Source organism: Pan troglodytes, chromosome 12 (genome assembly GCF_028858775.2).
Source record: "Pan troglodytes isolate AG18354 chromosome 12, NHGRI_mPanTro3-v2.0_pri, whole genome shotgun sequence".
NCBI lineage: Eukaryota > Metazoa > Chordata > Mammalia > Primates > Hominidae > Pan > Pan troglodytes.
Genome location: NC_072410.2, coordinates 78,965,412 through 78,991,968, shown reverse-complemented (window position 1 = coordinate 78,991,968; position 26,557 = coordinate 78,965,412). Strand labels below are relative to the sequence as shown.

The window sequence follows — 26,557 nt, the reverse complement described above, 5'->3', positions numbered from 1 at the left end:
ATTTCCCCCATGGTCTTCCCTCCTTTTCTAATTGTATGTATTTGAATTACTTCAGAATTGTTACTCCTTTGAAAAACACATTTAAAGTTCAACTTCCAGAATGGCTTTCTTACATTGGGACCCAGGTCACTCAGCCAAGGCTTATCCAGGGTCATTTTGTCCACCAAGAGGTTTGTGTCAGGTTGCTTAAACTCTTGGACTAAAGCAAACACAGTAAAAGAAACAAACAAATAAACAAACTCAACTTGGAAGCAATAGGAAAATATTCTACAGTTCATAATACATTTTGGGGCCTCTGTGATCAAGGTCATCTGTGACCAAGGTCAGGTAATTTCAGTTGCAGTCACTGAGGAGCCCCGAGACCAAGGATCTGCCTACAGGGCACTTGAATACAAACATATTTGACAGGTGTTATCAATCTGCTTGAATAAGCAGTAAAATTTATGTATAACAAACAAGGACAAATAAGATGTCTACCCAACTTTTACATTTATTTATTCTAACGAGTTTTTCTAATGCTTAACATTTTTTCACAAATGCAGTGTTTTTTATAGAATAAAGAAAGAAAACATATTTTTATTTTTGTTTGAAGATTTTTTTTTTTTGAAGCAGGGTCTCACTCTGTCACCTAGGCTGGAGTGCAGTGGCATGTTCTTGGCTCACTGCAACCTCCACCTCCAAGGTCCAAGTGATTCTCCTGCCTCAACCTCCCAAGTAGCTGGGACTACAAGTGTGCGCCACCACCCCTGGCTAATTTTTTGTATTTTCAATAGAGACAGGTTTTCACCATGTTGACCAGGTTGGTCTTGAACTCTTGACCTCAGGTGATCTGCCCACTTCAGCCTCCCAAAGTGCTGGGATTACAGGTATGAGCCACCACGCCTGGCCTGAAGACATTTTTTTTTTTTTACCTTGTTTAGTGGTCAAGCATTAACCACCATGTTCTTCAGAAGAGAATTCTGCTGTAACATGTTTTTATAAGTTACTCTGTACTATTCTTCATGCAATTGCTTTCTTTATATTTGTTAATATTAAATCACTGTATATTGACTTGTGACTGGTAATTTTAAATTCAGCTTGTGACTATAATAATACAGTAAAGATGAAGAATGCTTTGTGGGGAGGTTTGAGTGAGGCAGTTACAAAAATAAAGAAGTTGGAATTTGAGGAAAGTTACAGCAGTTTAGTATTATCATTCAAAAAAAGTTACTGTCAAAATTAGCCTAATACATTGTGATAATGTGCACGGATGCTTTCTTAATGGTTGCACATTTTAGGTTGTCAATTAAATTTATTCTTAGATTTTATCTTAAGTTTTGTATTACAGGACAGAATTTGGAAAATATGCCATTTACTGCCAGCGTTGTGTAGAAAGAACGCAACAAAATGGTGACAGAGAAGCAAGACCCTCAAGGATGGAAATTCTTTCAACTCTTCTCCGAAACCCTTATCACCATTCTTTGCCCTTTAGTATACCTGTGCACTTCATGAATGGGATATACCAGGTAGGTTACCTGATGAAAATATGCTTAGCCAACAATCCTATGTACAACCTCTGTTATAGGGAACAGAGACTTCTCTGCTTACTTTTGTCAGCACCTGGCAATGACAAACATGCAAATATATTAGATTTACTATCAGAACAGCTGAGTTTTGAAACAGTTTTGCTATAAAGGATTCACACTAATAACAAATCCATATTGAACCAAATAAGGGATGGGCTTCACTGCCATTATGATTCTGATGGACAGAAAAATAAAAAACACTTCGGTTGGGGCTTTTTCCCATCAGTACACCTCCTAGGTGTGGAAATAATTACTGATACTGGGTGTGTACAATTTTAGTCTCTTTTAAAATCTCCAAATCTCAGAAATTATCTGGGAAAACTTCACTGGGCCCTTCGAGTTCTCAGATCTAGATGCCTGCTTATTGACTGGAGCAAACATGTTCCCAAACTAGCAATTAGTCTTTGTAGCCATATGCCTTTTATCACAGAATTCAGATACTTAACTGCCTATTAAAGAAACAAACATTAAATACATAAAAGTGTTCATTTATTTAAACATATTTCTTGTTCATTTTCCATTTGATTAAAGATTGCATATTGTACTATAGTTCTTGGTTTGCTTCTAATGGGTAAGCATAATATCTTTGCAAAATATTTATAGCTGTCAACTGATCATTCTATTTTGGATTCATGTCTGTTGGCTGAAGCTGAGATTTTTGAGTTCTTCAGCAAGCTAATTTCTGAGGTAACCTTGTTAATTTTCTCCAGAGGAGCTTTGGGAAAAAAAGTTGAAGCACCTAGAAAAATATGTTATCATTAATCATGCATCAAGTATGCTCTGTTTCATCCTTAAAATCTCAGTTTGAAACTATATATTTCTTATTAAGAGAACTGCTTTGTTATTTCTGTCTAGGTAGTTGGTTTTGACGCATCTACCACAGTGGAAGAATTTTTGAATACTTTGAACCAGGACACAGGAATGAGGAAACCAGCGCAGTCTGGATTTGCGTTGTTCACTGACGATCCTTCTGGCAGAGATTTAGAGCATTGTCTTCAAGGAAACATCAAGGTGAAACCAAGTCCTTTTCAGGAGCCAAGCCCAACAAACAGCAAAGAAGCTACTCTTTACAAGAAGAGTAAACTTTGCAAGAAGTTTAATTCAGGAGTTTTCCAAAACTTTAACCAATCTAATCTCCACGATAAGAAAAAAAAATGCAGGACTTTGTTAAACCCATGGAATTCTTAATACACAATCTCTACATATACACATTCCATATTAAAGAGAGGAAAGGTGTTAGTAATGGAAATGATACTCTAAGTATTAGGATAATAAGGGTAGATATGTAGAAGTGCTAATAAAATGGCTTTCCATTTTTTTTATTTATTCAGCAATATTTACTAAGCTATTTTATTGTATCCCAGGGGCTGGCTGGACTCTGTGGGGAATACAAAAGGACCAGAAATAGTCCCTGCCCACAGTGAACTTAAAATTTGCTTACGGAAGAGCAGCTTGATACACAGATAACCTTGGACTAGGGTTGAAAGTGATGAAAGTTTTGAGAGTGCTGTGAACTTTGCACAGAAAGAAAGAGATTAAGTTCAGCATTGGGAGTTAGGGAAGGCCTGAGCTGGAAATGAAAAATGGTTTAGGAAACAGACCTGTGGCCGGGAGCAGTGGCTTACACCTGTAATCCAAGCACTTTGGGAGGCCAGGGCAGGTGGATCATTTGAGGCCAGGAGTTTGAGACCAGCCTGGGCAGCATGGCAAAAACCCATCTCTACTAAAAATACAAAAATTAGCCAGGCATGGTGCCACACGCCTGTAGTCCCAGCTACTCTGGAGACTGAGGCACTAGAATCTCTTGAGCCCATGAGGTCGAGGCTGCAGTGAGCTGTGATCACGCCACTGCACTCCAGCCTGGGTGACAGAGCAAGACTGTCTCACAAAAAAAAAAAGAAAGGAAGAAAGAAAGAAAACAGACCTGTGGAAATGAAAAGGGAGGGATTTTAAAAGAATCTTTTCCAGATCATAGTAAAATAACTTTAATAGAGCTTCCATTTAGTAACGGCAATAATATATATAGAATTAGGCCGAGTGTGGTGGCTCACGCCTGTAATCCCAGCACTTTGGGAGGCCAAGGCAGGCAGATCATTTGAGGTCAGGAGTTCAAGACCAGCCTGATCAATGTGGTGAAATGCCGTTTCTACTAAAAATACAAAAAAATTAGCCAGGCATGGCGGCGGGTGCCTGTAGTCTCAGCTACTCGGGAGGCTGAGGCAGGAGAATCACTTGAACCCAGGAGGCGGAGGTTGTAGCGAGCCGAGATCGTGCCACTGTACTTCAGCCTGGGTGACAGAGTGAGACTTCATCTCAATTTAAAAAATAAATAAATAAATAGAATTATAGAACCACAAGGGACCTTAGAGAAACAATGCACTTATTTTGCAAATGAGAAAACTGAGGCCTAGAGAGGGAAATGAATTACCCAAAATCAAATAGCTAGACCTGGGTCTAGACTCTTTCCATAAATTATATGTCAGATTTCTTTGGTATAACTTTAGTTATTAAAATCTTTTTGAACTCGGAAGGTGAAAAACTTGCTTCTTCAGTGACCAAATCATGGAAAAATCCCTGGAATCTTCTTGTTTCCAGTTTCAGGCAGTCCTACATTACGATTCCTTTTTGAGTAAAAAATGCATGGCCACAGTCCAAAGTTAATGTGTGTCCAAAAGGATAAGTGGACCAAATAGCAATTTATAATTACATACTAAACTTGGAGCCGCACAGAGGCTGAAAACAAAAAGCTTGAGTATATTTGGCTTGATCATATTAATTGAAAAATTTCAGTCTGCAGCACACTTGTCTTCAAAAAATGTTGATTTGAAAAGTACTGTAAATCTCAGTTTTCCACTTCCTTTCTAGATTTGTGACATTATTTCCAAATGGGAACAGGCTTCCAAAGAACAGCAGCCTGGAAAATGTGAAGGTACAAGGACTGTTCGTCTGACATACAAAAACAGGTGTGTAATACTGCATCCAGATGCCAAAGTATGAGTATACAATATGTTCAAATAATGCACCTACTATTTACCTTTCTATTGAATGCCTTAAAAGTTATTTATTTGTAAGTTTGTCTTTCTATAAATGATAACTCTGTTTCTATAGGAAAAAAACCTTGTCACATAAAATTTTGTTTCTAATTCTAGTCTCTTAATGTCATAAAGAATTATATTTTATAAAAATATGCTTTTAGACAAACATCAGAAACACTAGGTCTCAGCTGAGCACGGTGGCTCACACCTATAATCCCAGCACTTTGGGAGGCCAAAGTGGGCAGATCACCTGAGGTCAGGAGTTCAAGACCAACACTTTGGGAGCCAACATGGCAAAACCCTGCCTCTACTAAAAATACAAAAATTAGCCAGGCATGGTGGCATGTGCCTGTAATCTCAGCTACTCAGACAGCTGAGGTGAGAGAATCACCTGAGCCCAGGAGGTTGAGACTGCAGTGAGCCGTGATTGTGCCACTGCACTCCACACTCCAGCCTGGGCAACAGAGTGAAACCCTGTCTCAAAACAAACAAAAAATACACACACACACACACACACACAATCAGAAAAACTACAGAAAAAAATAGCTGCTCTCTTAGAGTAGTTGATACAAGGATGCATTTTTCACTTTCATAATTTCCTTTAACAGTATTATTACATTTTTCATAAAGACTGAATACTTCAATACCCTACTACAGATCTGTAGTAAGAAGAGATACCTATGTTTCTTTGGGAGGCTGAGGCAGGTGGATCATGAGGTCAGGAGATCGAGACCATCCTGGCCAATATGGTGAAACCCCATCTCTACTAAAAATACAAAAAATTAGCCGGGTGTGGTGGCGGGCACCTGTAGTCCCAGCTACTTGGGAGGCCGAGGCAGGAGAATGGCATGAACCCGGGAGGCGGAGCTTGCAGTGAGCCAAGATCGCACCACTGCACTCCAGCCTGGACGACAAAGCGAGACTCTGTCTCAAAAAAAAAAAGAGGAGATACCTATGTCCTATGTTTGCCTCAGTCTTTTGGAAGTCATATTTTCTTTATACTCATATTTATTCCTTCTCAGTCTTTCATTCTCATTTTTCTCTTTCTTTCTGTCTCTCTCTCTCTCTACCTCTCTCTCTCTCTCTCTCTCTCGGTGTTCACCGAGCTTCAACTGTAAGGCCTATCACTTAGCTGGATGCTATAAATAAAATTGTAATAAATACAGACAGACCCAGTCCCTGATCTTTTGGATCTACGGGTTAGTGAGGAAGACTATTGTTGGGCATATCCTCACTCTAATGAGTGTGTAATGACACAGTATGTTCTCTGAAGGGAGAGAGAGGTACTGTGAGGGCACACAACAGTGAGCCTGACCTAGACGGGAGACCTCGGGAGGCTTCTTTGAGGAAATGATGTTTATACCAAGTTCAGAGGGAGATGGGAGTGGGAACATCAAAATGCATAGAAAAGAATGTTCAAAGGCCTGTAGACGGAGGCTGCTTAGCTTGTGTCAGGAATTGAGAAAATGCCGGAGAAGCCGGAGCACACACCTTCTCTACAGATAAAATGGTAATGTACTTTGGCATGTAGTCAGGAACCAGATTTCCTTTCTTTCTTTTTAAATATTTTCATTTCTTTCATGTATTAGCAAAAGGTAGTACTTAATAAACACTGTTAACTGACCAGCTCACATTAATTATAACAAAATAATGGTATTTTGCTGGTTTAATTTGAGTCTTATACCCTGTAAATTAAGGAATCTATAAAATGTCAGACCCAGAGCCTGGTGGAATTATTGGAGTGGTACTCAGAGGTCTCTTTTTGGAAGATGTTCAGACTTAAAATTGGAATGTAAGAATTGAAGGCACCGTACAACATAAAGAATGTAATTTTGATCCACTTTAAAATTTCTTGTTCTAATAGTCTATCCCACAGAAATACCCAGATAAGTGGGCAGAGTATTCCAGTATGTCACAGTATCTTCCTTGTCATGTTTTTGTCATATTCTTTGTCAACGTTTTTGTTAAAAACTTGGGACAGACACTCACATGTTTATTAATAGGGAGAACAGTTAAATAAATATGGCACATTCATATTTTGGACTCTTCTCTCATCCAGTTGGCCACTTAAAGGGCCACCCAGTATTTGAACAGACTCTGTTGATCTGAATAAATGGTGGTTGTGAACACTGGAGCTTCTTTATTCAGGGGCTCATGAGCTGTGATGATTTGCCAGAGGTTCAAGTAATAAGACAGTGACTATTAATCTTTGGTATCTAAGATTTTAAAATCATGCATTCCTAGAGATAAGCAATATTGCATAGATATTGGAAATCTAATAGGCTTCATCCCTGGAGGGACCTGTTTCCCTTGAGGGTAAACTTTATCAAGGTATCAATCGCCCTTTGGTGATTGGGAAGGACAGCAGGCTAGAATATTTGGACCTTCTAGATTATTATTGTAGTTCTGTTTAATGTGGAGCAGTAGTTCCCAACGTGGGCCCAACACTAGCAGCCTCAGGACCATGTGGAGCATGTTAGAAATGCAAATCATTAGGCCCCACTTCAGACCCACTGAGTCAGAATTTCTGTGGGTGGAGCCCAGGAGCCCCTGTTTTGACAGCTCTCCAGATAATTCTTACACGTGCTGGGTTTTGAGAAGCACTGACCTAACGGTCCTCATCGCTGCCCCTGCCTCTTGGCCTCAGCCTTTGTGGAAGGAGCCAGCTCCTGGACCTGGCCTGCCAAAGACATTTATGGAGAAGAGGTTCAGGCATTCTTTTTTTTTTTTTGAGACAGAACTTCACTCTTGTTGCCCAGGCTGGAGTGCAATGGCGCGATCTCAGCTTACTGCAACCTTTGCCTCCCAGGTTCAAGCGATTCTCCTGCTTCAGCCTCCCAAATAGCTGGGATTACAGGCGCCTGCCGCCATGCCCAGCTAATTTTTGTATTTTTAGTAGAGACGGGGTTTCACCATGTTGGCCAGGCTGGTATCAAACTCCTGACCTCAGGTGATCTGCCCGCCTCAGCTTCCCAAAGTGCTGGGATTACAGGCATGAGCCACCGCGCCCAGCCAAGACTATGCCTAATAATCTAAACCTTATGAATGCTTAATACATACCAACTCTGAGTATGATGGCTATGATCGGAACTGAAGCGAAATTTGGATAAAATTTGGATATGAAAGACAGGTAAAAATAATGCTTCAAGTCTAACAAACACCACAAGGAAGGACAAAGAGAGTCGTGAATAAAAATTTTTTGGTTGACAATTGGTTGAGTTTATCCAAAGACCTGGAATCAATAGAAAGGAATGTCTGGGTTGCCATAAGAGGTTGTGGAGTCCTCACTTCAAGTTGTTCTGCCTTCCTAGACCAAACCAATAGATTTCTGAAGTTATTTGATTGAAGTCTCAGCCTCCCTAAAATGTGTAAAACCAAGCAGCTCCCCGACCACCTTGGGCACATGTTCTCAGGACCTCCTGAGGGCTGTGTCACAGGCCATGGTCACACATATTTGGCTCAGAATAAATCTCTTCAAAAAAATTTTTTTTAAAAGAGAGAATTGTGAATAACAGATGATGATTACCTTGTTTAAAAGTAAAACCTCATGACAATGTCTTTGACAGCAGGAAAAAAATTAACTCAACTGAAAGGCTTGATTTTTAACAGAACTCTGAAATGGCTGGATAGCCACAGCTATGAGAAAGTAATGTTTCTAAACATGGCCGTGCTTTGCCGGTGTTTATAAGTAGCTTAGACAATGAGCCCTAATTTCTAGTGATACAGTTAGGAGGGAACCTTGCTGTGACCTGTCACACAGCCAAGGACCTGATTCTTCATCTGCCAAGCAGCAGGGTAACAAACAAAGCTAAAATATCAATTCTCTTTATCATGGAATTTTAAATGGATACTTAACAAGTGATGGAATTTTAATTATTTAGATTCAGGTATGAAAGATCTAATTAACAGGTTTTGAACTTGTTCTCATAGACAACCGTTGGCAACTAACATTTAAATTCTATTCATAGTTAAGCTTCTTATTTAATTTGATTTCTCACTGTGTTTTTGAAGTTGTAAGAGCCAAGGCATGTTTTTAACAAAAGAAAACTGGCCATAGCCAGAAGTTTAAGCCAAGAAATGGAGTTTATCCCATTTCTCCTAGCTATGTTCACACCAAAAAAAATTCCAGGATCCAGAGACTCTCATGTGGACCAGGCACCATGGCTCACGCCTGTAATCCCAGCACTTTGGGATCCTAGACAGGCGGATCACCTGAGGTGAGGAGTTCAAGACCAGCCTGGCCAACATGGTGAAACCCCGTCTCTACTAAAAATACAAAAATTAGCTGGGCATGGTGGCATGTGCCTGTAGTCCCGGCTACTTGGGAGGCTGGGGCAGGAGAATCGCATGAACCCAGGAGGCAGAGGTTGCAGTGAGGCAAATCGTGCCACTGCATGCCGCTGCACTCCAGTCTGGGTGACAGAGCGAGACTCTGTCTCAAAAAAAAAAAAAAAAAAAGAGAGAGAGACTCTCATGATTCCAGAGACCTCTGGGGAATACTACTACTGGTACTCCTACTACTACTAACCCTCATTTGTTGAACATTTACCTAACATCAGGCCCTATTCTGAACTCTTTGTATGCATTCTTATCTAATCCTTACAACCCTTTGAGGTACTATTATTATTTCCATCTCACAGATGAGGTAACTGAAGCTTTAGAGAGTTAAGTCACTTGCCTAAGACTATGAAAGGGAATTCTTCAGGATTTTTGGCAAATAATTCCTGTACTTAGCAATTCTCACATACCATTTATTTGTCCATTCATGCCATCTACCAGTGCCAAGCCTTGTTTGAAGCCTTGGGAATTCCAAGGTGAATAGAGTTTCCTTGCCCTTTAGAATCTTCCAGTTTATAGGGAGAGGCAGACATGAAGTCTTAGCAATGCAATCGTGCTGTAACAGGACGAATGTAGCACAGGAATGAAGAACATGGGCTGGAGACAGGCTGCCTGGGTTAGAATCCTGGCTCTACCACTTACTATGTGGCCCTGAGCAAGTCACTTAACATCTCTGTGCCTCAGGTACCCTGTATGTGAAACGGAGGTCAAAACGACTCCCACCTCTAGGGTTGTCTGAAGGATTAAATGTTGGCAATTGTAAAGCACTTGGTTTAGAGCCTGCCACATAGTAAATGCTTTGTAGATATTTGTCATTACCATGAGTATGACGCATACGTACAAGAGGTTGTAGGGACATAGAGGAAGACTTTGCAGAGTGGTGACTTCTGAGCAGATGACTGGAAGTTGGACGCCACTGAGGCAGGAAGAGAACAATTGCAGTTTTAGTAGAGTATAACCAGTAGACCATGGTAGACTGAGGAGTGAAGGAAGGGTGAACAGAGAGAGATTGCAGGCTTTCCCCCCAGTAAGTTTACAAGAGGATGGGAAGGGCAACAGTAGGAAATAAATGCTCTGAAGAATGAATATGGATCCAGTTGAGGGCAAGCAAAAGGATCGCCCAGTGGTGCTGAGAGCCCTGCTGAATTTGGAAGCAGTGTATTTGTGTAGTGGTACTGGTCCACAGTGACGCAATTTCCATCCCACAGTATTCAGCTTCCTGGGTGTCCAATGAGGAGGTGGAGATTTGGGAATACCCCTGTGAGCTAATCTAAGCCTTGCCTGCTGTCATGGAAGCCCATTCTGTCTGCTGCAGGCCTCTTTAGGATTTGGAAGCAGCTGAAAGCTGGCCATATTGTGAGAGGCTTAGATCACATTCCTCTAGTGCCTTTCCTATTCAAGCTCCATGGATTTGATTTTTATGACTTCTTGGTCATTTTTGTTCCTCTTCAAATTCTCCCCAAATCCCTGGATAGCTATTGGAGCCAAAACTGTTTCATTAGGGATTTGAGCCCATGGTTCATGTCCAGTATTGTCTCTCTCTCTCTCTCTTTTTTTTTTTTTTTTTTTTGCTAGTGATACTTCCTTTTCCCCTGTCAGGCTCAATTGTGTTGCCTGCTGGGAATAAGAGAAAATGCACTTAAGCTCTTCTTGCCTGTAGCCATTTGGTTCTTTTTCTCCCCTTAGCCATATTACCAAACCTTCCAGTGGTAACACTTAGCTAAACTCTAATGGATTACAGTGATGAGTATGATATACTTCCTAACTTCAAGTAGGGAGAATAAGCTATGCATACAAATGTAAGCATGCCAAAAAGAAAGGCTTTCATCTTAAATTTTCTTCTCTTTGTTTTATACGGCTTTGCTGATATCATTTTGGATTTGTCATCTGTTTCTGTTGCTCAGCCATATTCTACTACCAGTTTAACAATATAATCCTGCATTATTTGTCTTTGTGTAGTCATCATAGATTAAAATGGAGCTTAGGATTTTTCTGATTTGTAAACTGGGTAAAGAGGAAAGAATGAATAGAATCATGGGGTAGGAGGAGCTTTTCAAAGTATACCCACCCATGCTTGCCCAGAGATTCAGACCTGCTGCCCTCCCCTTCCCTGCTATTTGAGAGAATTACTGGGAGAGATACTGTAAATGATAGGGGTGTGTCCTCTCCCACAAGTGTGTAGGGGGAAGAAAAGGCTGAAAATGCAAAGTTATAGCCAAATTGAGCACACACCTAACAGCTACTGTATCTAAATCTCTCTTTTCCAGCCACTGTGTTGTCATGGCAGTATTCAGGTGTGTCAAGATGTTGCTCACCCACCCCATTGTCACAGCATTTAGAGCCGTTACAGCACCTGTGCCTGATCTTCAGCCTGAAGTCAGAGCCCCACAAATCTCACATGTGAATAAATGACACAGTGAATAAATAAAGAGAGTCACTGATTTGATGAAGACCCCCCTAGGCAGACAAAAGCCATGTTGTGTTTCAGTGAGTAATAGTGATAACATGTAAACTATTTTTGAGCCCCTAGAGCTGCTTATCAGATTGTGGCCAAAAAGTCAAAACACACTTAAATCTATAAATATTATCCTTCAGATTCCCAGAGAAAACTCATCTTCTCCCCCTCCCCTTATTTGATGTTGATTTGGGGGTGGTTTTGAGTTGAAACCTTCACTTCCTTTTCCGTGCTGTGTCCAAGGTATTCAGGAAGGATCATGAGGGTTTTGAAGACTGGGTTTATACAGCCCACTGAAATAAAGGCCTGTATCATATACATTCCTTGCAAGAGAGGGCATATTTAATTTCGCTTGATGTCTTAGGTCCTTCCTCAGGAACATTTAAGGATTTGGTGTTTCGAGGCCTAAAAAATTGCTTCATCCCTTTACTTCTACTTATATATTTTTATTTATATTTAAAGTGGATTTCTTATAAGCACCATATAGTTGGGTTTTATATTTTATCCACTCTGACAATCTCTGTCTTTTCATTGGTGTATTTAGACAATTGACATTTAATGTGATTCAGCGTCACCTCCAGCACTTCTCAACCTCAACCTCAAAGCAGTTTTTTCTTATTTTGCAGAAAGTACTAAATGGAACAGAAACAGAAGTCATTGACAGTAGTAGTCTAAGTTCATACCACTTAGAGTACTGTGTTAAAACAACCCCATCTCAGTCCTCTGGATTTATCTTTACTTTATTTCCTTGTAAGAATATAATTTAATGAGAAATTTACTCTTTTTTTTTACAGACTATATTTCTCAGTGCAAGCTCGTGGAGAGACTGATAGAGAAAAGTTGCTGTTAATGTATCAGACAAATGATCAAATCATAAATGGACTTTTTCCTCTGAACAAGGATCTGGCATTAGAAATGGCAGCTCTTTTATCTCAGGTAACTTCCATGTTATATGGAGTAATATATTGAAATAATAAGATACTAATTTCTACACTGAATTAAACGTAAAATAATATACTTCAATAATTCTTTACATTCGTTTTGCTACAATTAGCACCTTAAAAATTACAGGCACTATAATTATAGTTTCCCTCTAAACTGCTGACAATTGCAATGATGTAGAATGAGACAGTATTCCATAAAGAGAACCCAGTTTCTTAATTATTTTGAAAATATATCTCTAGGCTTTGTATTTAATAAAGGAATTGGAGTGTAGAGCTGTGGGCTTGAAGATGTCATGCTGAAATCGCTTGGTAGTCTAATAGGAGTAAGTCCTTGAAAAGGCTAGAGCACTTTCTTTTATTTGCCTATTGTATCAGCTAGGATTAAGTTCAATCTTCTACACACACACACACACACACACACACACACACACACAAATTAATACTGACTTAATCAGAATAGAAGTATATTTAGCGCTCACATAGAGAGAGAGGCATCCTGGCACCTCTGTGAAGCCATTAGGGGCATGGGCTTTATCCTGTTCTCTCTGCTGCCATCCCTAGGGTGTCATCACCATGGTCCTGGGAGTCTGCCAGAGTGCCAGCTAATGTCAGTGTTCTGGGCTTCAGGGTAGGGGAAGGGCTGAAAAGGGCATGCCCTCCCGCACTTGAGAAAACTTCTCAGCAGCTGCATAGAACGCCTCCATTCATGTCTCTCCCATCAGAATTTAGTCACATGGCCTTGCCTACTACCTACCAGGGAGTCCGGGGAATGTGGTCTCAGCGGGGTGGCAGTGTGCCCAGCTAAATTTAAGGTTTTTCTTAAGAAGAAGGAGAGAATGGTCATAAGATGCAACCCATAGTCTCAACCACACCCAAGTCTTTGTCTAGGTTAATTAAGGAAAATGTTAAAGCAACTCTGCCATATGGCATCTGGACCAAGGCTTAGATTCCCCAGGGTCTTTGGCCTATGGCTCTTCATGCTACACTCTGTCCCAGGACATCTCAATCATTCTTTTTATTCTATGCACCACCTATGCCAGTGTTTCCCAGATCTTTTTTCTTCAGTTTGTAGTTTTTTTATGGGCTCCTTAAAATCAACTTTTTTTTTTTTTTTTGAGACAGAGTTTCCCTCTTTTGCCCAAGCTGGAGTGAAGTGGCACAATCTTGGCTCACTGTAACCCCCACCTCCCGGGTTCAAGCGATTCTCCTGCCTCAGCCTCCCTAGTAGCTGGGATTATAGGCACTCACCACCACGCTCTGCTAATTTTCGTATTTTTAGTAGAGACGGGGTTTCACCATGTTGGCCAGGCTAGTCTCGAACTCCTGACCTCAAGTGATCCACCTGCCTTGGCCTCCCAAAGTGCTAGGATTACAGGCGTGAGCCATCGCGCCCAGCCAAAATCAGCATATTGAAAACCAAACTAATCATCGTCCCTCCTCTGTGTTCACATTCTGTCTCCTCTTTATGATACTGCCTCCACCCGGTCCCCCAAACAAGCTTCACATCTGGGAATTATCATGACTCTTCCCTCACTTTGGCCCTTTTCCACCAGTCACCACATCCTGCGAATGTGAACTCTTAGGGATGTTTTAGTCTGTTCTCTCCTCTGTATGCTGACTTCTGTTGCTAAGGTTCGGATCATTGTCTCATACTGCCTGCTGTCCTGCAGCAGGCTCCTAAGTAGTGTGCCTTTCTCTGGTCTGGTCCCTCACAAATTTATCCTTCACACAAATGCTAGAGGGATTTTTTCCACTTATCTATTGCTACATAACAAATGACTCCAAAACTCAGCTACTTAAGACAGTAATTTGGGCAGGGATGTGAAGGGACAGTGTGTGTCTCTGCTTCCGGTGGTATCAGCTGACATAGCTTGAGAGCCAGTTGTCACTCTATGGCTGAGGGCTGGAATCATTTGAAGGCTCCTTCAGTCATGTCTGGTGGCTGATTGATGCCGGCTGTTTGTGGGGACTTCTGCTGGGACTGTCAGCTGGAGCACCTTACACGTGGTCTCTTCATGTATATGACTGCTTGTGCTTCCTCCAAGAATGGTGAATGGGTGACAGCAACAATGTCCCAGAAGGTAGACAAGTGGAAACTGCTGTTTTCTTAAGGGCTGAGCCTGGAAACTGGCACAATGTCACCTGTGCATGGAGCTTTATTAGGCAGCACTAGTAACTGGGATAGAGATACAGCAAAAATGTGAATCTAGCTCTGTCATTCCTTTTTTACATGCAAGGACTTTCAAGATCTGAACTCTGCCTGCCCCTCCAGCCTCAACATTCCCTTAATACTCCCTACCTTGAACTTCATGCTCCAATAAAGTATAAATTGTGGTTCCGAACACAACTGTATATCCTGGGAAGGACTCTATTCCCGGGATTAATGCTAGTAGAATGAGAGTATGAACACAATAACATGGAGAAAATCTAGGAACAAAGTAATGAGAATATGGTTCTTGCTCCCATTACATTCAGGAGAGACCCTCAAAAAGTCCAACTAATAGTTTTTTGAAATTTCTTATAACTTTTTTTTTTGAGATGGAGTCTTGCTCTGTCACCCAGGCTGGGCAATGGCATGATCTCGGCTGACTGCAACCTCCGCCTCCTGGGTTCAAGCGATTCTTCTGCCTCAGCCTCCCGAGTAGCTGGGATTACAGGTGCCTGCCACCACACCCGTCTGTTGCCTTTTATTTTTAACATCTATTTCATCTTATTATCAGCAATTAAAATAGTGCCTTAAAAATGAAAAATTGTCCTTGCAGACAATAACAAAGTAGTGACCTTTAGCAAGTACTACTAGATGGTGATAGTAAACTAGGAAGGTTAATGTAGAAATGGAACTCAAATGTTTAAATTACAGATTTTTTTCAAAATTAGAATTCAAGCCAGGCGGTGGCTCTGGCTCACGCTTGCAATCCCAACACTTTGGTAGGCCAAGGTAGGCGGATCACTTGAGGTCAGGAGTTCGAGACCAGCCTGGCCAACATGGTGAAACCCCCGTCTCTACTAAAAGCACAAAAATTAGCCAAGCGTGGTGGTATATGCCTGTAGTCCCAGCTATTCAGGAGGCTGAGGCAGGAGAATCACTTGAACCTGGGAGGCAGAGGTTGCAATGAGCCTGGGTGACAGAGCGAGACTCCGTCTCAAAAAAAAAATTATAATTCAAATGTAATTTATAAAAATTCCTACATATGATTATGAAGTTCATAATCACATAATCATGACAAATAGATTTATGTATTATGTGTTAAAAAAGAATGTTTAGAAAAAATAAAACTAACTGATTTTCTGTCTTAAAACTCTTTTCAATATATTTTCACTTTTGTGGATTTCCAATTAGGTAGAGATTGGAGATTTTGAAAGACCTTTCTCAACTCCAGCAGGGCATGTTACCAATCAGTGCAAAGTGAATCAAACTCTAAAGCAAGTCATAGAGAAATTTTATCCTAAAAGGTATAGAGATGGCTGTTCTGAAGAGCAGTTAAGGTAAGGAAATCTTTGTAACTCTTTATAGGGTAGGGTCATACTAGTTTTTTGGTAATATTTCTGTGTTCAAATTTTAAAGGTGAAAAACATTTGGACAGCTTTCTCAAGATTTTTTTAACACGATTGAGCCACAGGAGATTATAGATTTTTTTTCTTTCTTTTTTTTTTTTTTTGAGACGGAGTCTCGCTCTGTCGCCCAGGCTGGAGTGCAGTGGCCCAATCTCGGCTCACTGCAAGCTCCGCCTCCCGGGTACAGCCATTCTCATGCCTCAGCCTCCCAAGTAGCTGGGACTACAGGCGCCTGCCACCACACCCAGCTAATTTATTGTATTTTTAGTAGAGATGGGGTTTCACCGTGTTAGCCAGGATGGTCTCGATCTCCTGACCTCATGAACCGCCTGTCTCAGCCTCCCAAAGTGCTGGGATTACAGGCGTGAGCCACTGTGCCCAGCCAATATTTTTATTTAAGATAAGCCCAGAAGCTTTAGAATCTATATTTAAACTTTCTTTAATTAAAAAAAAGGCTTTAGATGTACTTTTTAATTGATCTTTTTCATTCTTGTCCAGAACAACCCTGATAATAAATAAGAGAAAAAAATTGGCCAATAATATGTTTAATTTTATGAAGTACATACCAAAAAATTATATTTTGTATATTCTATTATGAATAAGTTGAAATAAAAATAAACTATCTTCTTACAAAAGACTTTTTAATATAAAAGTTTCTAATTTACCTCAATTTGGAGTTTCAGTTTCAGAGAATATATAAAGAGAAGCTGATTAGATTTAGAAATAGAGGCAAATCCAATTTATCGTGAGCTTTTCCAAAATAGAAACATTTAAGATCAGCCTTTTGTCTATGTAGAATAAGTGCTTGCCTTTGTAATTTGATTTGACAAGTTTCACCTTGCATCTAACATCTCTCCAAGCCAGGGGTGGGAGGACCTAAAATTCTACCATCAGGGATTCATCTTTGGGCTCTACTACTTGTTTTTGTTTTTGTTTAAGACAGAGTCTTGCTCTGTCACCCGGGCTGTAGTGCAATGGGGTGATCTCGGCTCGCTGCAACCTCCACCTCCCGGGTTCAAGTGATTCTCCCGCCTCAGCCTCCCGAGTAGCTGGGATTACAGGCACCCGCCATCATGCCTGGCTTATTTTTGTATTTTTAGTAGAGACAGGGTTTCACCATGTTGGCCAGGCTGGTCTTAAACACCCGACCCCAGGTGACCCTCCCTCCTCGGCCTCCCAACGTGCTGGGATTACAGGCGTGAGCCACTGCACCTGGCCTGTACTTTTCTTTTAAAATGAAAATATTCCCATGAGAAGTTATCTTTTAAACTAATTTACGCTAAGTTTTGATGGTAGATATTCAGATTTTAAAAATGGACCTGCTGTGGGTACCTAGTTCATGCCGAAAACACGAATAGTATGAGAATTTGGTGAAAGGAATATTCCAGAAAGGACAAGTGATGGACAGTGGTGTGATGAGAGTCACAAAATCTTTACCTGGGTTATGCCTAGGGATCACAGTTATGCTTAGGATTGGCTCGAGGAGAGTTTTATCTTAAGACTATGACACACTGTTTATGTTTTTGCTTTAGTGTTTTTGTTTTTGTTCTTTTCTTTTTTTTTAGGCAGCTTTGCCAGCGACTCTCAACCAGATGGATGGCCCTCCGGGGACACAGTGCTGCTGACTGTGTGCGCATTTATTTGACAGTAGCCAGGAAGTGGCCATTCTTTGGTGCCAAGTTGTTTCTTGCAAAAGTAAGAAAGAATGGGAAAGAGATGCATAATGAAAACCTTTGTGTACATAGTTGACCAGATTTACCCCAGACTTAGTATCTTTGGCTTTTGTAAAAAATGAAGAAATATCCAATAATGTAAAGAAAACAATGAAGAGACACTAGGGAAAGGGCAGAAAAGCTTCTCTATCTTTTCCTCTCTGCCCAACTTTTCCCACCCTAAATCATTTCTTGGACTCATTAGGTGAATCATGAGTCCTAAACCACAGCTGAACTCTGCATTCTTCTGTTCATTCATTCATCCATGCACATGTTTACTCTGTCACTCATTTGCTCATTTATTTAGTATTTACTAAGTTCTGTTTGCTAAACATTGAGCTAAGCTCTAGGGATACATAACCTATTGTTTCAGATGGATTGTATATGAACTTCCAGGACTATTTTACTTTGTAACAACAGGCCTATAAACAAACCACTGTATGGCAAATATCACTATGAGTCACATGAACAGACTGCTGCAGGAACACTGAGGAAGGAGACCCACCCTGCCCAGGGATGGCCAGCCCTTTCCCCAAGGGAAAAATTATGCCTTTTGATTCCTTTTCTTTCTGTTGAAACATGTCTCTTTGTACTTTCTCAGGCTCTTAAGATACATCTTGCCTTGTGTTATATTTTTCTGTGTGTTTGTTTTATACTCACTATTAAATTGCATGCTCCTTGAAACTATAAACTCACTGATCCTAAAATCTTTCTCTTGTACCTACTGTAGTGCTTTGCACATAATTAATAATTATCACTTAATAAATATTGCTGAATAGCTGTGCAACTTTGGGCAAGTCAGGTTACCTCTCTGGATCTCACTTTTCCTCATCTGTTAATGAAATACTTAGATTAGAAAAGTAAAATCTAAGGTATCTTCTAACTCCGATTCTGTGAGTGACTATATTATTGATAGGTGAGAATTAATTTTTTTCTAGTGGAACTGAAAGCTGTATACTAATTAAGAAAAAGATGATAAAGTTAGTATTCTTAAACATCTATAAAATTAATGTACTTACAGGAAGTTGAACGTATACTTTTTAAAATTACAAGGAATAGATTTGAACTGTAGAGCAGCATGGATTTTAATTCTAACTTCAGCATTGGAAATAATATTAAATACCCTTTTCTGTTCTGATAAAATGTGCTTGCTGGCACAAAATATTATTAAATAATAATATTGCTTTTCAAATTATGTGACAAGCATCTTTTTTGCTCACTTTTCTTTCTTTATAACAAGCGACACCTCCTTTGTTGCTTCATGGCATTCTGTTTTCTGTGTGTGGTAAAATACACATAATGAAATTTACCCTTTAACCTTTTTTTTTTTTTTTTTTTTGAGACGGAGTCTCACTCTGTCACCCAGACTGGAGTGCAGTGGCGCAATCTTGGCTCACTGCAACCTCCGCCTCCCAGGTTCAAGTGATTCTCATGCCTCAGCCTTCCAAGTAGCTGGGATTACAGGCGCACACCACCACGCTTAGCTAATTTTTATATTTTTGGTAGAGACAGGGTTTCACCATTTTGGCCAGACTAGTCTCGAACTCTTGATCTGAAGTGATCCACCCACCTCGGCCTCCCAAAGTGCTGGGATTACAGGCGTGAGCCACCGCATCTGGCCCATTGTAACCATTTTTAAGTGTATAGTCCTGTGGCATTAAGTACATTCTCATTGTTGTGTTGCTGTCACTACCATTCATCTAAAAACTTTTTTATTTTCCCAAACTGAAACTGTACCTAACTCCCCAGTCCTCCCTCCTCCTCCCAGCCCTGGCAACTGCCACTCTACTTTCTGTCTCTATGCATTTGACTACTTTAGGAACTTCAGGTAAGAGAAATCATATAATATTTGTGCTTTTGTTATTGGCTTATTTCACTTAGTGTAATGTCTTCAAGGTTCATCCATGTTGTAGCATGTGTCAAAATTTCCTTCCCTTTTGAGGCAGAATAACATTCCACTGTATGTATATATATACCACATTTTGTTTATCCATTCACCTGTCAGTGGACACTAGAGTTGAAGGGCATCCTTTTGAATTGAATTCTCCCTATCCTTTGCAAATCAGCCCTCAGTAGACAGTTTCTAACTCAGGGTTTTGTATATATGAGATGCTAGCAAGTTTTATTATATAAAATAACCCAACATTCATTCCAGTTTTATATCTATAGTCTTGACATTATTTTGTAAAATTTAAGGGAAATAGTTAAGATTTTTTTTAGGATTTTATTTGTTAATGGAGCCAAACAAGCATCATTAATTGCTCAAAAACATTCATGGGTTTCAGTTGGGTTCTAGTGGTAGGAGATTCTTTTTATTAATATAATTTCATAGCTTTTTTTTTCTATGAGAACCAGGAGTAGCTTTTAGCTTTTTTTTTTTTTTTTTTTTTAAGATGGAGTCTCACTCTGTCACACAGGCTGGAGTGCAGTGGCGCTATCTCAGCTCACTGCAGCCTGCGCCTCCCAGGTTCCAGCTGTTCTCCTGTCTCAGCCTCCCAAGTAGATCGGATTACAGGCGTGCATCACCATGCCCAGCTGATTTTTGTGTCTTTGGCAGAGATGGGGTTTCGTCATGTTGCACAGGCTGGTCGCGAACTCCTGGCCTCAGATGATCCACCCACCTCGGCTTCCCAAGGTGCTAGGATTACAGGCGAGAGCCACCACACCCAGTCAATTTCATAGCTTTTACAATAAAAAATTCGGTGGAAATTTTCATATTTCTCATTACTATTGATTACACAGTTTCATATTTTCTTGTTATTGTGTTTTTATTACACATTGAATATCAGATTTAATACACTTTCAGGAAAGGTGTGCAATTATAATAATAATCTTTTACCTTGTAATAGCACTACACAACTTATCAAGCATATCAGTATATTTTGCTTCATTAGGATTTTGGTCATCATAGAAACCCTAAAAACTTTGTTGACTATTAACGTCTTAACGCAGAAGAAAAGTAAAATATAAACATTATTGTTCCTATGCTAAAGATGAGGAAATTGAGCCTCAAACAGATTCAGTAGTTTATCCAAATGCATACATTAATATATGGCAGGTTTGGGTCTCAAAGCTGGGTCTCCTAATACCGAATTCACTCTTAGCTCCGGTATACCACCCTGCCTCTTTCCTAGGCGAGATTTTTAATAAATTTTTGTTGTTATTATTGTTGTTTAATGGCAAATGTTACATGACATTTAGACTGAAAAATATTCCTGTAATTTTGCTTAGTATTTATAATATAGTGTATTTTCACCTCTTCATAGCCCATAACTCCATCATCACTTGGAAGTACTTTCTTGTGGCTGGCTGTACATGAGGATGGTTTAAGCCTCTTAGAATACAACTCCATGGTAAGTTTAAACGCTCAAGTTTTGCATTAAGTCAACTGTTTCCATTGCTCAGTGTACCGTAAACAGAAAGTAATGATATCTTAATCTGATTTTTCTCTTACCCAGAAAACATTCTTCCTAATACTATGTCATGAACAGTCATTTTACAAATACAGCTATGATTATAATTTAACCTTTTAAAACAAGATAAGACAGGTCGTTTATTGTGTATGAGAAAAATCTTGATACCATGACTAAATTGTGATCATGGTTATATTCATGAAATGATTATTTTTTAAAAGTGTTAAGAAGATTGTTTCCTGTGTAAAATAAAAATCTGTAAGAAATCATTAAGGTGGGAACTTTAATTACCAAAGTTTAAGTTCACTTTCACTAAGGCTTCTTTAACAATTTCTATAATTTCCTATAATGTCATTTATATAGCATCTTAGCACTTTTCACATAGTTTAAATTCAAACTATGATATCTATATGTGTTCATTTATTTACCCAAAATTTACTTTTTTTTTATCATATTTCATGTGTCTAATTATTTAATACAATTTTATTCTCTTTTTTGTTTAATCTGGTGAGCAGGAATTACTAAATTCACCTGGCAGGTCTAATCCTGTGGCTATAATCAGAAGATCACTGAAAATTTTCTGGAAACCAAACTATTCTTTTGTGTTATAGTTACTGTTTCCCCTTATAATTGCTTAAAAAACAAACACACACACACTTTTTTTCAAGGGGTTATATTTTCTGAGTGCCTTTTAGTTTTTGAATGGATAACTTGAAGATATTATAAAATCAGTGACTTAAAGTAAAAACAAACAAACCAAAAAACCTATACACCAGTATTAAGTTACCTTAGTTCAGAAAACTAGCTCCCTAGCTCCCAGGAGGTAGCCAGACAGGCCAGGAAGCACACACAGGTGGGTCTGAGGCATTCAGTCCTGGAATGGTCTGCTCAGTCTTGCAAGGTAATCGTTAGATACGCAGAGTCCTTTCAGGCTGTATATTAGTTACATTTTATTTTATTTTATTTTATTGATTTATTGATTTTTTTTTGAGGCAGGGTCTTATTCTGTCACCCAGACTGAAGTGCAGTGGTGTGATCACTGCTCCCTGCATCCTTGACCTCCTGGGCTCAAGCAGTCCTCCTGCCTCAGCCTCCCAAGTAGCTGGGACCACAAGCATGTACTACCATGCCCGGCTAATTTTTTTTTTTTTTTTCATAGAAACGGGGTCTCCCTATGTTGCCCAGGCTAGGCTCAAGTGATCCTCCCACCTCAGCCTCAGGCGTGAGCCATCAGGCCCGGCCTAAGTTATATTTTTACATTGTTTTGGAAACACATTAGAAAAAAATATTTGCTGCATATGTGACAAAGGGTTAATACGTGATACTGTTTCTGTTTATGGATTTCAAAATCCATCTATCTAGGTGAACTATGTAGATTTACCAATACTTGACCATTTTGACCATGAAAAGTATCAGTAATATGGCTTAACCTAACATAAATATAAGAGATATATGAAAGGGCATATAAAAATATTAACAGTGGCTTTCCACTAGATGCTGGAATATAGATGCTTTTTATTTTTTTCTTATATTTTCTCATTTTTCTGCAGTGACTTGTTTCGGACTCAACATTGTAAAGGTAGATGATGCCTAAATAAAATTAGTACCACTACTATCTATTTTGGATCATAATAGATTTTATTTTAGAAAATAATTTTGTATTATACCATAATTGATTAATATCTGCCTTTTAATGGAGATATATTATTAATTATTTTTCATCTCTCCTTGGAAGTAAGAGCATATAACATGTATACTTTTTCTTTAAAGAGGTTAATAGTCAGCTATGTGTACAAGAGTCTAATGACCTTTGGAGGCTATCAAGATGATTTTATGGTAGTCATTAACAATACACATTCAAAGGACAAACCAACAGAGAAATTACTTTTTGCCATGGCAAAACCCAAGGTGAGTAGAAGCCTTTCTGCCAACTTTTTTGTCCTAGTTGTTTTCACTTAGTCTTAGCCAGAAGGCCAAAAAGCAATGCTAATTGTTTTCATATTAAAACATTTATTCAGCAAAGACTGCATTCCAGATGGGAAAACAGACGTTATTTATAGTCAAACAAACATGGGTCCAACTTACATCATCTTTCCAAGCTCTGGTTTCTTTGTCTAAAAATATGGTAACATACTCCCTACTTCTTTTGGCTTAAAAATTAAATGAAGGAAGTTTGTAGGGTACTTAGCCCAATGCCAGGTATATAGAAGATTCAAAATAAATAGTTGTGGCATTAAGTTATTGCTGTCTGGTACTTTATACACATTATCTTATTCACTTGGGGTTATTTGCTTTATGGACTCATTAGAGGAAAGACTGGGATTTTATAATTAAAACATACTTGCTCCTTTACGACTTTTAACAAACTATGTAGTTTTAACATCTCTAAGTAAAAGCAATAAATAAATGGATTACATTCTAACATGTAATTCTAATTGAAAGTGATTTTCCTAAAACTTTAGCTGTCTTAATGTTATCAGATAAAAGAAATTACTTCTTCGGAATCCGAAGCTTTTTTTAAAAAATAGATGTCTTTCTTAATTAAGCCTATACTTAAGTGAAAGCAGCTAACCATTAAGTGCAGATCAGGGAGCTCAGTCTTTAGTGAAAATAGAGAGTTCTTATGACACTAACTTTCTTAATTCATATATTCACTAATGTGGCTTTATGATAATTTGATAGAGTTCTACTACTGACTGTCACAGTTCCTAAGAATGCCACTCAATTTGATTGTTTTTGAGATTCACTCTTTCTGCTGGTTTAAGTGATGAAAAAACGTGTGGCTGCCTTGATGGTGCTGGACATGTAAGCACTTCATTGTTTGATCTAGAGAGAAGGGAATTCTGGTAGCCTGGGCACTTGCAAATGGAGCTCACCTGTGGCCAACACTTTACTCTCTTCTGGAAGTGATGAGAACTTCTAAGGAGCAAAACAATTCTGTTTTCCTTGTTTTAGATTCTTGAAATCACTCTTTTGATCGCCAGTTACATAAACAACTTCCATCAGCAAAAGGCAGCATTTCACCACCTCTCTGCTCCAGCACTGCTCTCAGCCCAGACCCGGGGACCCCAAGCCAGAATGATGGGAAGCCAGCCTCTTCTGTCAAGCAGCAGACCGACCAAAGGCCCCACCTTACTCTGAAAGCTGGGGAGCCTGAACATTCACTCCTTGTCCTCCATGCTGTGGCTGTATCAGCTCCCTACAAGTTCGTTTACACCTGGCAGCACGGCAGCCACACACCGGTATTCCAAACCTTAACAATGAAGGGGGTTAGTCTCTTTTATTTGATTCTTAAATATTCAAATAAATATTAACAGTAAAACATAAACACAAAATTTGCCAACACACTAATTTTCTTATAGAGTAAATGAGTAAGAATTCATCATTTTTTCCATCTCCCTTCTCCCTTGTCATCAGACACATTGTGCAATGTGGCTTTTCTTTTCTTTTCTTTTCTTTTCTTTTTTTCCCCTTTTTAATATTCTGGCAATCTTTAGAAAGGGAGATTCCAAACTCCCATTTGGTAAACCAGTTGATTATTTGGAAATGTTCACTGCCAAAATAGTAAGTGCTATAACTAAATGTGCTTTTAATTAATGATATAGTGTTTGGAAAGGAGTAGAACATGCAGCATAAGAAACAGCTGCAGAGTGGTGCGAGGAGTACATTTTCAGAGCAGGTGCAGTACATCTTCCGGCTCTATGAATCATTATGTGAGAAAGCAGGATAACATTAGGTAACCTGAGCCTCCTATGTGGTATTAGAAAGTATACCATCACCTTTTCACATCGCTGGAGTGTAAAATTTAAAACAAGATGGTGATTCCTGACATTCCTTGGCTGTCAGTGCTGCCCAGGTTCACAAGAATATTGCCCACATTTCACTGTATTTGGTGCTGGGTCATTTTGACCTTGCTTTGTTAATAATATCTTTAAAAACAAAGACAATCCTTAAAGCTTTGCTCCTCACACATTACCTTCTAATTATAGTTTGAAAATAGATTCCCTACACATACATACATATGTATGCACAGATAGGGTCTTGCTATGTTGCCCAGGCTGGTCTTGAACTCCTGGCCTCAAGCAGTCCTCTCTCCTCAGCCTCCCAAAGTGCTGGGATTACAAGTGTGAGCCACCACACCTGGCTCCAGAAATGTTATTTTATTTTTTTGAGGCAGGGTCTCATTCTGGTTGCCCAGGCTGGAGGGCAGTGGTGCCATCATAGCTCACTGTAGCCTCGACCTTCCGGGATCAAGCAATCCCACTTCAGCCTCTTGAATAGCTGGGACTAGAAGCATGCACCACCATGCCCATCTAATATTTGTATTTTTAGTAGAGACAGGATCTCCCTATGTTGTCCAGCCTAGTCTCAAACTCCTGGGTTCAAGCAATCCTCCCACCTCGGCCTCCCAAAGTGCTGGGATTACAGGCATGAGCCACCGTGCCCAGCCTCAAAAATATTTTTTAAAAGAAAAGAGAAAATAATTCTTCTGTCAAAGGAGGTTAAATTTTAGTTGATAGAGTACTTAAATGCATTACTTTATTAGGTTATGTAAGTGGTCAGTGCATTCCAGTATGTGTCACAACAGTGTAGTTCATTTTCATGATAAAAATGAAACTGTGATAAGACATGAAAATTATATTATTAAAATGTTCAATTGTAATGGTGATCATGAGTATACTTAATTTTATTTATGTATAGAATATTTGTATTTATTTTTTGGACATATATTTATCACTTTGTCATTTTTTTTAACCAGTTTGAGAAATGTTAGCTGCTGAAGTAATTTGTTGGCCGAGCCTTCATATTTTCTTCTTTGCTGCCTTCTCCCTGTGGCAATGTACTGTTCTCACATTAAGCCTTTTAAAAATGTTCCATACTGTATTAGCATCCTTAGAAGGGACAGAACTAAGAAATACATTGCTCAAATAATATTGTACTTTATTGATAATGACAAAAAGAATATTTTTTAAACCCCATCAAAATAGATTTCAATTGACTGTTTCTCCTACATCTTTTGAGCCACAGTCGCCCATCGAATAAGCAAATTTGTTTTTTAGAATAAACTGGTAACCAGTTTGTGATGACTCTCAGAAGCCTTTTGGCTGGGATACAGAAGAGTTTCTAAGTTCCTAGAGAGCCGTTTAATAATTAGTTGGTGAGCCAGAGGCTTGACAGAGCTGTTACTTATGTGTGAGGGCTTTATTCTCAGGCAGTAGTTTATTCATCATTTGGTAAGCCCCTCCCCACACTCTTCTAATTTAAACAAGTAGTGAAGGCTTAGCTTAAACTGTGTAGTACCTTAGACTTGGCATTTATTTTTGATAGAGCAGAGATAAAATATTTTGATGGAAGGAAATCAATTTTCTGTAACTGATGATGTGAAAATTTTATTTTCTGGGAAATTATATAGCCATTCAAAAATTCAAAGTATGTTATTACGATTGGTTACAAGAGAATAATGTTACATGTTTAATTGTAATATTTGTCTCCTATCATTTTCTTCCCTTTCAGTCATAATAAATGATTTACAAAACCCA

The 26,557-nt window shown here is 39.2% G+C and overlaps 1 protein-coding gene across 7 annotated transcripts in view; it reads left to right on the top strand.

The window, feature by feature from the left end:
* Positions 1–26,557, top strand: part of PLEKHH2 (pleckstrin homology, MyTH4 and FERM domain containing H2) — a 127,688-nt gene extending 101,131 nt beyond the window's left edge. For 2 of the 7 annotated variants that reach the window (XM_063789900.1, XM_063789902.1), the window contains 9 exons: positions 1,328–1,509; positions 2,425–2,576; positions 4,431–4,528; positions 12,188–12,329; positions 15,678–15,823; positions 17,458–17,587; positions 20,871–20,957; positions 22,788–22,925; positions 23,973–26,557. In XM_063789900.1, coding sequence (XP_063645970.1) covers positions 1,328–1,509; positions 2,425–2,576; positions 4,431–4,528; positions 12,188–12,329; positions 15,678–15,823; positions 17,458–17,587; positions 20,871–20,957; positions 22,788–22,925; positions 23,973–24,158 — 1,261 coding nt within the window. In that variant the 3' untranslated portion in view covers positions 24,159–26,557. Of the gene's footprint in view, positions 1–1,327; positions 1,510–2,420; positions 4,529–12,187; positions 12,330–15,677; positions 15,824–17,457; positions 17,588–19,997; positions 20,846–20,870; positions 20,958–22,787; positions 22,926–23,972 lie in introns of those variants that run through there. The other 5 variants (XM_525888.7, XR_010149547.1, XM_063789901.1 and 2 more) reach the window with 5 other exon arrangements.